General features: G+C 47.8%; 1 protein-coding gene across 1 annotated transcript in view; it reads left to right on the forward strand.

Moving 5' to 3' along the window:
* Positions 1 to 5,513: 5,513 nt before the first annotated feature.
* LOC144944278 (MAP kinase-activated protein kinase 2-like) overlaps positions 5,514 to 16,781 on the forward strand; it is a 68,946-nt gene continuing 57,678 nt past the window's right edge. Inside the window, exon 1 of the mRNA XM_078872300.1 lies at positions 5,514 to 6,853. Coding sequence (XP_078728426.1) covers positions 6,257 to 6,853 — 597 coding nt within the window. The 5' untranslated portion in view covers positions 5,514 to 6,256. The remainder of the gene's footprint in view (positions 6,854 to 16,781) is intronic.

Genomic DNA, 16,781 nt, shown 5'->3' on the forward strand with positions numbered 1-16,781 from the left:
CTACCTTCAACTTACCGTGTAAAGGCCATTCCAACAATCTTGCAGTTATTATTCCGATTTTTATTTTTTTGTACGGTTGATATCGATGCAGAACAAAAACTACAATTTTGCAATCGGGTGGTCAAGCCAGACGACCGCGTGAGGAGCAGCGGAGTGTATCACTGTGATGTCTCATTATTTATGGATCAGGCATTGCGTCATTATACGTTGTAAGGTCTGTTCTGGATGATCACAGTCGCACTCTGGAGAGTTTAAAATGTTACATTTGTGCATCAGGTATCCGCATCTGCCATGGTTTATATGGATACGGTTGAGGGAGAACCATGAGCTTCGCGGAAGATCAAAACCATGGACTTTCTGTGTTGGGTCTCTCACATTATTCCAATTAACTGTGAGTAACGATAATGCCCTTAATTTACTCTGAAAAGCCTCACTCAGGCTCAAGACTCCTTTCCGAGAGGGCCCTCCATTGAATTTCTTGGCCGATTCCATTAATAAGTACCCCCATATTGAAGGACACTAGATAACCCAGAGAAAGCCCCCACATATGAAAGGGTTACACTCAAAGCTGCGTACTGATATATTAATACATCCATCGATTTAAAGCTTTCGTGACTGCAGGGATTCATCTTCTTGGTTCTTTCGGTAAAGTCACGTAGAATGGAAATAATAAAATAAGTATATTTTTCTTATTTGTACTTTTTTTACTTTATTATTTCCCTTCTACGTGACTTTACCGAAAGATCCAAGAAGATTAATACATCTATTGCTGTAATGCCATCTCATGACCACCTTGCAGGCTGGTACATCATGATGCAATATTGCAGTTCACTATACTGGCTTATGAGGAAGAAAATAAATTAGAGTTACATTATGACCTACATTTCGTTTTACTGTTCTCTGTTTTACTTGGAATTTGAAGACAGCAGAGACTTGTGTGACAGGTCAAAATGAACATCTATGCCTGCCAAACCCCCGAAACAAAGTGTTCGTCATTTAGAGACAAAGACAAATTTATTTCTCCTGGCTCGTTATATGGCTTTCACAGAGCATGTCTAGACAATATGCAATAACTTTCTGAATGTCAATCGTTCATTTCAACAGTTTTCGAAAACATAAATAAATCAGGATATTTTGCGCCGATGGAATTTGGATTTGTTTAACCTGCGGTATTGTAGCTGAATGGAACTACGACCAGGATGTTTGACTCACAATCAGGAGGCATGGGTTAAAATAATTCCAGTTATAGTAGACTCGGCTCGTCACCTCTCTTGGGGACAATTAAACGACTGCTACTTTGTGGAAAGTAAAAAAATTTAGGTTAACGTAGAGACCGGTCTCTGCCATAAACATAAGGAATGTCCACCACTGGCTCAGAAGTGACAATGGAATTGAGTAGCACAGAATACTGATGACTTATTGGGTCATGGAGACACTGACTTTAATCGAGTTCACAAAAATACATTCAGCAGAATGGAACATTTTACTCAGAACCAATACATTCGTGTGGTCAGTGTTAGTATTCAAGCTGTCATCTGCCGTAGTCTCATTCTTTTGGACGAAAGACCATCACGGAGTGCGCTGGATTAGTGCACTGGAAAATATGATATGCAGTGAAGCAATAATGTAAATAAAACGCTTTGATTATCTTTAAAGAGATGGTGCCACACGTCTGTCAGCCAACTGTGTTCAGGCGAGGGATGGTGGGTCGCACAAATGTTGCGAAACTCAATTCCAGATTTAATAAGCAGACAATACACGTGTCTTTTCATATGGCATAAGAATTTTAGTAGGAAGAAAAACAACCTGTATTGCATAGTTTATTTACAAATGGCTTCAGGCTTTTTTTTTTATCAATTTGGTCCTGTACTATTTATATACACTATATATAAACCATTACAAAACGTAAACTAATTTAAATGTGATTACGTATATATAGGAGGTACAGCGCTGCAATCTATCACAACACCGTTGCCAGAAGGGCCTCCAATATAGACGGCACTCTATGGAGCCCCTCTGGAGGGTATGTGGCCTACTCTTCCACACTGGTCAGACGTAGATCTTTGCAGAGGTGGGAACATCCACACTTTTCCCCGTCACACACGACCCGCCTATCGCCTATCAAACAGCGGAGTACCTACTGGACATCTGTGAAACATTTTTACTTTTTAGCTCATCGGATTTCTCCCGTACAATTAAATATTATGAGACTGCTGGGTGGATCGAGGCAGGGGGGGTTTAATAAACGTGTTCATTGTTTCGGCTGCCACGCTGGGAGATAAAACCGGCGACCCCTGGATTACAAGCCCAGCGGTGTGCGAACCATCACACCCACGGCAGCACCCTTACGGCGAACACACACAGTCCACGCGAATATCTACTTGGGCACGGCGTGTTTAGCAATTCGTGAACGGCGCGAGTCGGGTGTGCGGCCTTCATTGTCTCGACGCCAGCAGGGGAAGACGCGAACTGTGGGAGGCGGTGGGTTTTGTGTGAGGTTGTCCTAACAAAAGAAAGGGGGTGGAGGCATACCAAGCAGATGGCTGAGGACAAAACAACATTATTCGTGCACGCTCGCACGTGTCTGTGTGTGTGTGCGTGTGGGGAGCGATAGTGTAGAGGTTAGCGCGCTGCGCTATGAACCTGGCGACCCGTGTTCGATTCCAGCTCACGGCCAACACCAGTGACGATTATCTGAACCGGTTCCTGGGCCTCCCCTAGGTCGACTCAGCCTCAAATTAGTACCTGGTGCGGTGTGTAAACATTGCCACTAGGGAGACAAAGGCGGTCGGGCGTGGTGCTGGCCCACCCACCTCCTCGTGTACCGTTCCGACCTTCATAGGTGCGCGCTAACAGGACTTGCCCCTACAGTCTGTTAAGGCTATATGGGGGATCTTTGTCCATATCCCGTCCTTGGCCGGTGCGAGCGAATAGCGTTCGCTCCTCCAGTCTAATCGGCTGAGAGGGGCGAGTGCCTTCCTCTCTCGGTGTGCGCATGTGATCTTACAGATTGTAGGCAGACAGATCTCTTGTGGGTGTGTGTTGTTTTAGTGGTTGTACCGGGCGCGTCGTTCGGCATGATGTCTGACGTTTCTTCGTTTCCACGTGCTCGGGGACTTTGTGCTCAGTTGCTGAACACTCTTCATTTTCAGAAGAAGCTCCCAAGCAAGTGGAGCGAAGCTTCAGGCATCATGCCGAACGACAGCCCAATAACACATTGGGGCGCTGTAGAGCACAACTGTGAAAACTTAGACCGAAATGTTGCAGACAAATATGTGAAAATCACAGTGCCACATCCAACCTGCGATTGTTTATTGAACTGTGGGTGTTCGTGCGTGCGTGGATTCAATTTAATTTATAATCTTTACCAAGGAAATCAGGAAGACTGCTCGGAATGTGAAACCGATGTTTCAATATTCCCCATGTAAATACGCGCTTGAGTCTTGATTATGTACATGTATGTATTGATATATGAGAAGGGAATTATGGCGCAGTGGTTTCTGCACTCTGCTCAGAGGCCGGTGACCTGTCCTTAATGCCCGGCCATAGCTATCGTTAGCAAGGTGCTTATTTGTACGTAAGTATGTATATATGTTTAACTTATTTCATGAATCGTCAATAATCGTGACGTTCATGATTCCTTTATTATCTCAATCAATGAAAGCATGGTGAGAGCCCTCGAGACAATGTGTTTAACATCACCTGTAGAATACACAATTGGCAATAGGCAAACGCAGAAGCGGTGAAGACACGTGTGTTTATTGTGTAAGTCTCCGTGTCTGTGTGCGAGAGTCTATATTTTGTGCGCGCGTGTCCGTGCAAAATACGTAGGCACATTGTCGCGATAAGGCACAATACAAACGAAGGCCACCCCATGACATGACATGTCAGTATGTCAGTTGTGGGGGCGGGTGTTGGACCATAACTCATCACCCCGTTCGGGGTGGGCTGGTGAAGGCGACGTCGTTGCGGTAGAGGAGGCCAGCTCCAGTTGGGTAACATCCCTCGCCACTGATCTTATCCGTGACCGAGATTCAGACTCGGGTTGCCGGGTTCATTGTGCAGTGCGCTAACCATTTTATTCGGTATGCCTCCATGTTGCTGTCTCTGTCTGACGGTTTCATATTCCGTGCGGATGGAAATCAAAGTTATAAAATAACGACAGGAGGACCTAGACTCTACTTTGAAGGAGCAACACACTCAGTTAAATTTCCACTGCAGCCCCGACACGCGAATTGTGATCTACAATCTTTTCGCTGCCCGTCACAGCCATTCTCATAGGCGTTTGCATCTCCTCTGAGTGGCCTGTTCACGTGAAACAGTTCTTCTGCCAGTACGTCACCATGTGAAATCTCTCCGATGCTCTCACGCACTCACCTAGCCCCCTGAATGTCCCACTCCACTGCTCTATATTTAGATGCACACGATTTTGGTGTGATATTTAGCACCCTTGACTTGTAATCCAGAGGTCACCGGTTCGATTAAACTTTCTGTCAATTTTTTTGACGGAATAAAAAAATGTCTCTTATTATTTTGGTTGCCAACCCCTGGCCTAGGTTACAAAAAAACAACAACGATCCCTGGCTCTCTAACGATGGACTTTTAAGTTGCAATGCGAGGCTGGATGATGGCTGTTTGCTGCGAGGGCATATTTACTGTTGCACAGAAACATGGAGAAATGCATTCTTGAAATGAAAGAGGAAACACGTGGGTAAAGAACATGCATATTGACTACGGTCAAAAGCACGTGGGCTCGAGACATGACACATTGCTAAAAGAATGATGACTTAGAATGGAAATAGAATGGCAGCCGAAGGAGGTCACATTGCCTATAAGATGAATACCTCAGCTCGTTCAGTGTGCGGGGGTGGGAAAGTGGGATGAATAAGTGTTTTTAAGTGTCATTCTTTCGTGATGTGATGCACGTCCCACTGCTTTGTAAATCATCTCGAGACACAGTTGCATATTATAAGCTATTGACAGCTAATCGAAACAATTTTGAAAGCCTTCATTTATCACGCAATATTTAAGCTAACCTATTAAATTTAATATTTTTATTTTACCAGGTAAGGTCCACTGAGCTGTATAGCTCTTCTTAGAAGCGACCTGGCCACAAATGATAGCTCAACGAAGTGGCTTATCACGTGGAAACGTATAGCAGCCGAATACTCTAAACGCATGCCGATTGTCAATGTGGAGGGAGAAAACAACGGGAGGAGCTGGAGACAAATCCACGTGATCACGAGGAGTGGGTAAACGAAGGAGGATGGGGGAGGGGGTGTTGTATTTTCCGTAGCTCAGCCCCGGACAGCTCCGGCTGAAATGAATCAATCTCGGTTCATGTAATCGATGATGACCACGATAATCCCAGATGAAGATCCACCCACCGCACCGCATCGCAGGAGCCCGCCACCACCACCACCAGCCGCTCCATCGACCCCACACACACAAAGCCGCTCCTCTCCCGGCTGGCTCCAGCCAAATCCCCATCCCCCCCCGCCAGGCAGCCTCCCAAGCACAGAGAGCCCAAAGCCACGCCTCCCCAAGCCCCATGCGTCCCCTCTTGTCTCTCCGTTAATAATAACCCGGGCAGCCAGCCGTGAGTACAGCACTCCCTCTCTCCCCCCTTCCTCCACCCACCCGCCGGCCGGTCTACCCGCCCGCCCGCACTCTCTCCCTGCCAGCAACAGCGAGACGCACCGGGCAAGGCACCTCCATATACAGTCGGCGTCTCAACATCATCACCACCATCATTATCATCCCGCACTGCTTCGCTGTCTCCGCTTTCTCGTCGTCTTCCCGAAGCCGCGCGTCTCGGCTCGCCTGACAGAGACCTCCGCCTTTGTTAGGAGGACGGGGAGAAGCAACGCAGCAGCCCAAGGGAGGCGCTAGTGGCGGTGTAAGTTTGCACAGCGCAAGAAGAAGAGGCTGTGGCGTGATGCTGCGAGGGGCTGCCTTTGATTGAATAACCAAAGAGGGGTGCGTGGGGGTGCAAGGAGTTTGTTCCAGCATCGAGTTTAGAGGAACCTTCTTTTTTCGGTGTGTGTGTGTATTTGTCGGTGTGTGTGTTTGTCGGTGTGTGTGTATTTGTCGGTGTGTGTGTGTGTTGTGTCTCTCTGTAAGTCTGGTCGCAAATAGCCGCATTGCGATTGTAAGCGGCTCCACCGCCACCACCATTCACGTGCAAGGCGCGCATTGAGTGTGAGGAGCGAGAGACCGCGAGGGATTATTAGGCGCCTCTTCTCCTTGCCCGACGATGTGGCCATTCAGTTTCATCCAGAAGGAGAAGAACTCGAACCAGAACAATAAGTCGCTGGCGTTGCAGGAGCAGCAGCAGCAGCAGCGAAACCAGCAGCAGCAGCAGTGCACGGTGAGCTACAGCAGCAAGGATGTGCCGAGGAAACACAGCAGCGACGCGTCCAAGAACAGCAACGGGAATCTGCCCCTGCCGCAAACCCAGGCGGTGACCACATCCCAGCCCGTCCCGCAGAAAACCGCCGCCGCAACTACCAACACCGCCCATCTTCTGGTGAACCCTCAACCCCAGGCGGGCACCACCACGCAGTCGTCCGTCCAGAACCAGCAGCAGCAGCCGCCGCCTCTGCCGCTGCTGCTCCCGCCGGGAGCTCAGCTCCTCCTGTCCAACGCCCATCCGCTGGCCGCCGTGCCACTGTCGCTCCCCGGGCTGCCGGCTCCTGCCTCGTGCGGGGCTGCCACCCGCGCCGTGCTGCAGCCGAGGAAGAACGCCGTGACGGACGACTTCAGGATCACGGGGCAGGTGCTCGGGCTGGGCATCAACGGCAAGGTGGTGGAGTGCTACAACAAGAAGACGGCGGAGAAGTTCGCTCTCAAGGTAAACGATGGCAACCCATACACACACACCAAAGATAAAGATCCCCTCTTCCCCACCCCCTTCCCGTATAGTTTCGACAGACTGTTGGGGCAAGTGCTGTTAGCGAGCACCTACGCAGGCCGGAACGGTACACGAGGGGGTGGGTGGCCTTTATCTCCCTGTTGGCGATGTTTAATTACACACCGCACCAGGTACTGTCATTTGAGACTGTGTCGACCTAGAGGACCGGTTCAAATAATCGTCACCGGTGTTGGCCGTGAACGGGAATCGAACTCGATTGAGCCGAGTTTATAGTGTCGCGTGCGCTAACCGCTACCCCTCCATCTTCGCCCCAGTGACAGGCATCTCACTCACCCAACGACCCTGTCTATGATGCAATCTGGCGAGACGTTAACTGCCTCCCTAGGTATACAGGAGGTCGTGGGTTCGATCCACACCCTGACGCCTGCTGTATATTTGGAGTTTGCGTGTCCTCTCTCCCCGTGGTCGCGTGAATTTGTTTTCCTCCGGGTCCTCCGGTTTTTCCATCCACATTTAGAAACGTGTGTTTAGAGTTTTTGTCTGATATACATGTCCACGTGAAAAGCCACTTCGTTCAGTTATCATTTGTGGCCATGTCGCTTCTGAAAAAAGAGCTCTATAGATCAGTGGGGCCTTACCTGGTAAAATAAAAACCCTTCAGTTTGTTCGGTCTTGAGCTGCAGTATACATACAGTACTTCACACCTTTGCAGTTTGTATTACACGGATTACTTTTTGTGTTACGTAGACGCCCCCCAGCACGATTTATTTAACATAACTGACTGACTCTGATAATTATGAGACTCCAGGAGGTGGCTTGCTTTGCTTGCTTAAACAAATGCTGCTGGGATAATATGATGGTCTGGAATGCCAGTAGGCCGATTGACTATTTTTTTTTCTCTGTGTGTGGAGACACATGTATTAGCTTTTACTCTACCAGTGGTCGGGTATTCGCTTTATGTATGAATGAACATGTGAAGTGTCTTGTATACAGTCATGCAAGAGCCTACAATGTATATGAGCGTGGAGCTGCATTCTAGGATTGCATTGCATGTGTCTCAAGGATATCTGTGATGCTGAGAAATATCAGTGGCCGGGATTCAAACCGAGCTCACTGACTGCATGGAATGAAAGCCAACAGCTGTGCCCACCGCTCCCCATAATGTGCTAGTCAGCGGTGGGGACAGTGGTAGTCTCCGTTAACAGCCCTGAGTCAGTGGTGGCAATTCCAGGTTCATATGGAGGGGGGGGGGTGACTATTTTCCATCAGACGTCCTCACTGTTGACTTCACGTTTGTATTAACTTCATTGGCCCTGGAGGGATGGTGGTAGGCTGATTTGACCCCTGACCAGAATTTGTCACCGTCTAATAGTGAGATAAATTAGGTCGTTGTAATTAAAGGCATTTGTTAAAGTATTTACCATGACATTGCTCATCTTTCTTGTTTGCCCTGAGCCATTGGTGGAAATTCCATATCCTACAGAAATACCATATCCAACCGAATAATATTATGATAACTCACGTCAGCATTTATATTTGTTTGGTGTTAGTAAACAAAAACGATTTGGCGGTATTTTTACTGCCGACGAGTGATTGCATTAATTACTATTATTCTTGAATAAAAGTAAACAAATAATGTTTTCCAAAGACACCTATTTGGCAGCATTGGTATAAAAGGGAATAAATGTTGACCCCAAAGACTTAACCAGTGGCACATTTGTGTGATCGAAGTGTCAGTGCGCGCACATTAGCTCGCCTTACCCTTGTACATTTGGCTTGTTGGGTCATTAAGCTACCCCCATGATACAGAATTCTCCACGAACATTGCCAAATCGGCATAATGCCTGCTAATAGTTCATGTCGATGATAAGGATTCGATTACAATGTTAGCATGGTTAGCCCATTGCAGCACTTTTTATTTGCAGATAATTCCAACAGCCTCGTTTACTTCACAAATGAAAAGGTCGGGAGTTCAAATCCTGGTCGGGGGGTGGGGACTCGGGTTCAACGTCCCTGGGATCCTTTGAGAACATGACGAGGACTCTGTGAGCCACCACCAGCCTCTGAGCCATCAGACTCTGAGAGCCGCTACTCTCTCTGAGCCACCAGACTGTGAGCCACCACCAGACTCTGTGAACCACCCAGACTCTGTGAGCCACCCAGACTCTGTGAGCCACGACCAGACTCTGTGAGCCACTCAGACTCTGTGAGCCACCCAGACTCTGTGAGCCACCCAGACTCTGTGAGCTACTACCAGACTCACTCTGTGAGCCACCAGACTCTGTGAGCCACCACCAGACTCACTCTGTGAGCCACCCAGACTCTGTGAGCCACCACCAGACTCACTCTGTGAGCCACCCAGACTCTGTGAGCCACCTAGACTCACTCTGTGAGCCACCCAGACTCTGCACAAAGGGTGAATGTCATAGGCAGCTCTCGAGCAACCTCTGCGCATCTCACGCACGCACCACGCCGTTATCATGACGCAATGTTGTAGTGCCACAGGGCAACGCGGTGGGCAGCAACATCAGCTGTTGTCCTGTACTGTGCTTCTATGCTCCCTGTCTTCACCCAACACGCACTGACCAGCACGGTGAAGTATGGTCAAATAACCCCCACGAACTAGCGTGTCATTGAGAGGTCCTCATCCAGCAGAGGATCGACAACAGGGCTGTGTGTGTGTTGTTACATTGTCCCTTTAACTCTGCAGTGCCCTGCTTTACACGGGAACACCTCTTTTTTGTTGGGAAGGTCAAAAGTGATTGTTTTGTAGAGAGAATGATCCTCGGGGAAAGGAATGTGGAGTTTTCACTCTTGGCTCGGCACCACTATTGGAGATGAGCAGCGTCCGATGTGTGGTTGCGTAGAGAGACGGACTATTTAAAATTCACCCGTCACGTGTGTATGTTGAACTTCTTTCGCACTGTACGTAGCCAACCGTGCAAATCGGAGGTGCGGGGGGAAGGATAACAAACTAAACACAAAAATCAGTTCTAAAGAAATTCGAATTAGATTGATAATGGTGATGATGATTGATGATCGATTATTATGAAGATGATGAAGACACTGCTGTTCGTCATCACGTTGATTTAGTGACAAGTCGATTTTTCTACTCGTGTTCAGACAGTTAAAATTAGCAATCATTTAACTCTCTGTAATGCTACCGATGCTTGAAGGCATAGAAAAGAATGGTCATTTAAATGTTTTCAAGTGTCGAAAACAATTAAAATCGGTGTCGACCACTTTTGCGCACCGAATACGCTTCAGAAGCGTGGTCATTGCCATGGGGGGGAAAAAAAGCCCCCCAACAAACTGAGAAGTGTACCACAAAAGCGTGCAGAGACACAGAAGAGGCGCACACGTGGATTAGAGGGCATGTGCAGGTTACAAGGCACAATTGAAGCTGTTAAAAACGCAGTGGGGGACTTGGGCGAGAGAGATGTCACTGGAGGGGGATGATGGCGCACGGTTAAGAATAGTCACCGAGTGACACCAAGGAATGTAACGCGCCAGAGGGCACGCTTATCGAGGAGATGGAGCCGTGGAATCGGCTCGTGGCGCAGATGCTCGGCGGATGGTCATCGCGCGGAACCGTGAGGCTCGTGGAGGTCTCTCATCCAGCGGTGGATTGCCCATCGGCTGAAGACGATGTGCGGGAAGGGGCCTTGCTTGGGTGTGCGTGTCAGACTGCGCCTGCGGTGAATGTGTTTAGAGTGCCAGCATGGGAGGAGGAAATCTCCACATCTCCACACCCTCGGGCTTTAAAACCACAGGGTGTATGTATTTATTTAGTTGCCGATTTTTTTTTCTCTCTCTTTCCTTCCCTTTAACTTGATGGTGCCTTTTCTCCACAATTCACGAATGCAAGAATGGCATTGTGCGGGAAGCTTTGGAATTCTTCACATTTTTTTTGCTGCCTTTGAATGGATTAGGCGATCGCAATCGAGGGTATTGGTGTCTCGGTCAAGATCAACACCGTAAATATGGCCTCATTGGATGGTGTTAGCTATATATGGTGGTGGGGACGATGATTGCAGATGCAATTATTAAAATAGAAAAAAAATAGGTCGTAATTATCAGAAGCTGCGTATGCAGTGCGGGTTCGGCAATTGGATATTCACAATGGTGTAGTACAAGGTGTTAATGTAGACCGTGTGAAGAATGAGTTTGGTAATTATGGCTAGAAATAATTAAATAATGAAAACTGATCTTAAATATTAATGACCTCTTGCCTGGTTAATTAAAGGATATCAATAACTCATTAAATCTTGGGTAGTCTACAATTTTATTTTATTTATATATATTCATTTTAAGTTACCTTCCTGGGAACATGTTGACTCAACCATTATTGGTCGACACATTTTAACGGTTATGGATTACTACTGTAAAACATTTTTATGACAATTGTAGAGTTTGCATATACGATGATAGGCAAAACAGTATTTAAAGGGGAAGGCAACCCCACATTTTCCATTCGTGCTCATTTCGAAATCATCTGACTGGGTGATACTATGCTTGAAGGCTAGAAGTTGGGATCTCCAATTGGGTTTTGTTTGGCCCATCATTCGCCTGGGTTAAGTAACATGAATATCGCTTTGTGGGTAGTTGATAGCCACTATCCAATAGAGTTATTGACACTCATCATGGGAATGTTACACTTCCACCATTGGCTCTGGGCCACCAAATGAGGTGATTGCCTGCCTCGTTGCTTTATTGTTTGGACATGAAGCGACAGTTTCACGTTGACACACAACGTCGCGTTGATTAGCGCTGTGCAACCTCGACACAGCCAAACAATGATCGGAGGCATTTGTTTTTCATAGATTTTTACGTTAATCGATTTGTCGAGTAATCAAACCGATTCATCAGCAGAGTTATCGATTACAAAACAAAAACAATCGGGGAACCCTGCAATGTTTTTTGCACCGTTCTGTGCTCACTGCATTCTCAGCCTCTAAGATAAAATTTTCGTATACAAATGGCACGTGACCTTATTGTCCATATGAAAGTGATAACAGATGGGTTACTGTGGCTTGAGAATGGTCTACAGACAGCTGGCTGCATGCTGCGGTCTATTGGCAACTGGCCACTCACCAAAAGAAAATGATTTTCTGGGTTGTGCCAGCCGGTTCTGCTATGAATGTAAACATGAACCACATCAGTGTGCCACACACAGACGTGTTGAAACAAAGATTTTTTACGATGATTTGCAGGTTTCAGCTGTTACATTTGAATAATAAGCATGTAATTTGCAACGAGCGCAATACATTTTGTAATTTAAATACGACTGCACAGAAATATGTTTTTGTCATCCAGAGAATCTCGTGCCTCGAGATTTCATTTTTCTAGATGTACATGCATGAGATGTTTGGCCCGTTACTTATTTATTGATATGATAGCAAACCACAGCACCCAGAGAATGCCCACACACATGAAGGTATAACACCCAACGACCCACACAAGATGAACCGGCAACCTACCTGCTGTACTGTCAGCTTTTGGCCAATTTGCAGCCCAGAATTCACAGCACACGATCTCTCCGTGATCCACAAGTCCCATCGCTACAGAGCCAGATGGTCACCGTGGCTGGATCCTCACCTACCTTTGTGAAACATCACGTTTGTTTATTATTATTATTCCTCAGTGTTTCAGCTCTGGGCCGGGCGTCATTGCTGTTGCCGGTAACGGGTGTGCTTGGCCATGGCATCCTTAATCGACGGCCAGGCACTGAGTGCCTGAAGTTTTAAACAACGGGACTCGGATCGCCCTCTGCCCGATGCAGTTTCGGGATGCATCGCACGTTGTTTGGCCATCGTCCGACGTTTCGCTCCACGTGCCACAAACAACACGCGGCACGGCTACGGAAACGCACCAGAGGAGTTGCGCGGCCCAACTCTCTTCTCGTAATGGGTCTCAGAAACCACAAACTCTGTGCAGCGTGCTTGTATTAGCATATCTGTGGGCTTCCCAATGGAACCCGTAGGGCCTTTGAACTGTGTGTTGCCTCATTGGCCATCCCCACATTAAAGATTAGTAAAGTAATTGCGTGTTGGCTAATCCTACCCCCTCAGGGGGTCTCTACACAGCTACTGCTCGCAGCGTGTGTGCGTGTGTTTGCGGGAGACAAAGGCAGTCGGGCATGGCGCTCGCCACCCACTCCCTTGTGTGCCGTGTTGGCCTTCATAACTGCACGCTAACGGCACTTGCCCCAACGGTCAGTTGAAGGCTATACGGCAGATCTTTGTTTTTGTGAGTGTGTGACCGCATGCTTTCCTGATGGGGCCGCCCACAGAGGCGTGTGTTTGATTTAAACTTTGGGAACTCGATAATGAGAAGCTGTTCAGGATGAGGAAATGTAGAGGGGTGCGGTTTTGAGTGCAAAAAAGGGAAGAACACATTTTCAACATCATTCTGTCCGACATGGACACAAATGGAAGAACATGTACCAGACATGTCCTTGTTTCACATTTGCAAGCAAGTGACGATGGGCTGTCGTGGTGAAACGGTGAAGGCAGCTGGCTGAGTCCAAGAGAATTGGAAGGGAAAGTTACCGGACGAGGTTCACGGTGGCCTGACGAGACCAATTCTGGCTGCACAGTCATTCCCGTACTGTGCTCAATCTCGTGATTGTCATCGATGCCGCTAGAGTTACACGTGTACACCATAAGAGGGACGTGTGACACAACGCACTGACATTCCTTGCTGGCATTAACATTTATGAAATCGCACGCAAATGCTATGTTTTTAAACCTGTTTCCTTATCAGATTCGACTCGTACAAGTCGTATCTGTTACGTTTGTAGGGGTTCCCGAATTTACCGCCAAAAGGCGATTTATTGTAACTTTTCCAGCGCGTATAATTTTATATCTTTGCTATTTATGCACCGAAATAGATTCCAAGCACACAGGATGAGATGTTACTATCCTTTGTGCAAACACTTCCAAGAGTTCATGAACAGTGAGCCTGGTGAAGTTTGGGGAGCGCATCGTCAGTAGTGAACCTTTGGTTCCTAGGGTGTTTCGGCCTTTCACACTATACACCCTCCCCAAAGGCGGCCAGCGACAGGGTGATCAATCCTACGCTTGCGTCCCATTCCCAATTAGTCATAGAAGTTGCCTTGTTCTTGATAGCCAAATAAAATTAGGCGTCGTAGAGAAAAAATGCCCCACAAAAATGCAAAAATGTTCCCTCCATGAGCACCAAAGCCACAGGTTCAGCCCTGCAATTGCTTGCTCATCCCACTGCTGGCAGACAGGCCTCCACTGTAGCTGGAGCTCTAAGAGGGTTCTTTGGGCCCTACTCTTTTAACGCCGGACAGACATTTGAATAGATGGGAGTACCCCACGCGTCAACCACGCCACACACACGCGGCCTGACGTAGCCGTTTACGCTGCTTGGCGGACAGAGGCAGGGGCGGATTTAAGAAACTCGCCGATTGATCAGACTGGCGACCACTGGTTTGCAAGCGGAGGGTGATGCGTGTCTTTGTCTCGGGTGGGCAGCGATTCCTGCGTACGCGGTGTACGCACGTTCTTGACGGTAAATGATGATGATAATTATTTTATATTGCGTGATTCATGCTAATTGCATCCCATTCATGTGGGTTGTTGTCACACACCCCGTTGCAGTGCGTGGTACTGCAGGGAAACAGCGTCTTCTTACCTGACGTCTATCCATGGAAATGGTGCACTGGCTAAGTGACTGGAAGAATCAGACCCTCGGTTGTTAGAGGCATCATAACTAACTTAAGCTGCTACCCAATGGTGCAGAAGATGTTAAATAGATTTGCATACCTTAACAGGAATTTCAATTTCGATTTAAAGCTTTCGTGACTGGAGGGATTCATCTTCTTGGTTCTTTCGGTAAAGTCGCGTAGAAGGGAAATAATAAAATAATAAAAATAAAACATAATAAAATACAATTCTCACGACAACGCAAGCAGCCGTCCTCAGGTGAAGAACAGGCATGTCGGAAAGACAGCGTCTGAATGAACTGAAATATTATTCTGCTAGGCAACTGCATAAAATTGTGGCTATATACTGCACATATAGAAGCAAAAAAAAATGAAAATTTTAATTGTAAGTATAATAATAAAAATAAATTAACGGACATCCCTTTGTCATATCAGTGCTGGGTGATGAATACCTCCCCACTCCGGGTGAGTGAAGGGGGCCACTTGACCATACTTCACCACGCTGGTCAGTGTGTGCCGGTGAAGGGATTTGAGATGCATTTCGCCACTGATGTTTGCAGTGGCTGGGAATTTAACTCGGGTTGATGGGGTCATGGCACTATGCGCCCACCGATGTGCCACTGCTTCTTAAGTGAACGCACTTTCGTGCTATACTGTGTATAAAAAAAGAGTGATAAAAATAGAACCGTTTCCAACAACAATTGTATGGATTATAATCATGAGGAATGTTTCATTTGTTGAGCTTACGTTTCCACACGAGTGTGTGTGTGTGTGCGCGTTTACAGTTTCTCAGAATAAAAAGGGCAGTGAATATATTACACAACCTTGGGAAAACAATTAGCAAAATGCACATTGACTGTTACGTCGAACTCCTTTCGCGCCGTACGTAGCCAGCCGTGCTAATCGGAGGTGCGAAGTGTGCCGCGTGACAATAAAATGTCGATTCACACGCGTGTTGTTTCATGGAGGTGGCCATGGTGTAATGGTTTGCACACTGGACTTCCACAATCATCCAGCAGTTTCCTGTTACTGGAAGGAACCTCCTGGTTACACCAGCCCACAGGGGATTATTGTGTCCGTCCGTCGTGCATGGAGGGGCTAGGTGGGCAGGGAGGGGCTGGGTGGGGAAGAGAGGGGGGGAAGGAGCTGGGTGGGGAGGGTGGGGCTGGATGGGGCTGGGTGGGGCTGGATGGGGCTGGGTGGGGGGTGGGAGGGGTGGGGCTGGGTGGGGAGGGGCTGGTCACCCCGTGGTGCACTTATAAAACTCAACGTTTAACCTACTCACGCCGGCTTGTGCCCGCCCTCACAGTCGGGCATGTTTGCGGAATACACCACGCCGCCGTTGACCCTGGCCATTGACCGAGCAACCCAACGTTCCTACCAGCTCCCTCCGCAGGAATGTGTTTAAACTCTCGGTGCAGCCGTGAAAACTTCGGGATAGTTTCTTAAAGCCCGGCCCCCAAATTTTGGCCACCCAGCAGCATAAGTGTGGGCAGGATGGAGGGGTACAGCACCAGGTCGCGTATGGTGGGATAAAGTGTGGGTACTCGCGCCTCTTCCAAGATGTGCGGTCAGCGTGGAAGAGTAGGCCAACATACCCTCGAGAGGGGGCTCGAGAGCTGCCTGTCCACCAGTAAGTGTCATGCGAGTAGCAATGACAGGGGCTGCTTGCTTTTAACATTTACAAATGTGTGGAACAGTTTCTCCAAATGTGAATCCGGATTTGTTGCTACCCGTTGCTCATTGTACCAGGGCAGAATCGTCGAATACAAATAGCTTTTAGATTACAGCATTGTACGTCATAACAATGCAATAAAAACTAATGAAATATATCCCTTCTCACAGCCATTTTTAGAAAACAAATGCCTTTTTTAAAATTATCGTACAATTGGCCAGAAGAAAATTTAGTGCGCGTAATAAAACAAAACACAAACGTGCTTAGTCGTGGGAAGTGGTCGGGCACAAACGAAGGAAGGAAGATGGGTCCCGTCTGGGCAGGTCTGCACGATCCACACGAGCCCTGGCTTCGCCCCGATTCATTTCACGTGCAAAACCCCAACGGCGAACCCCAACTCTGAGCGCCCCTATAAGCACAGCGCGGCCTGCCGCCACTGCCCATATAGACGCAAGCAGGAAGCGCAGATTCGCAAAGCCCACCACTTTCTCCCTTTACCTACCTCCCTCACCTCACCTCACCTCCCCTCACCTCCCTCC

This window comes from Lampetra fluviatilis, chromosome 34, assembly GCF_964198595.1.
Source record: "Lampetra fluviatilis chromosome 34, kcLamFluv1.1, whole genome shotgun sequence".
Lineage (NCBI taxonomy): Eukaryota > Metazoa > Chordata > Hyperoartia > Petromyzontiformes > Petromyzontidae > Lampetra > Lampetra fluviatilis.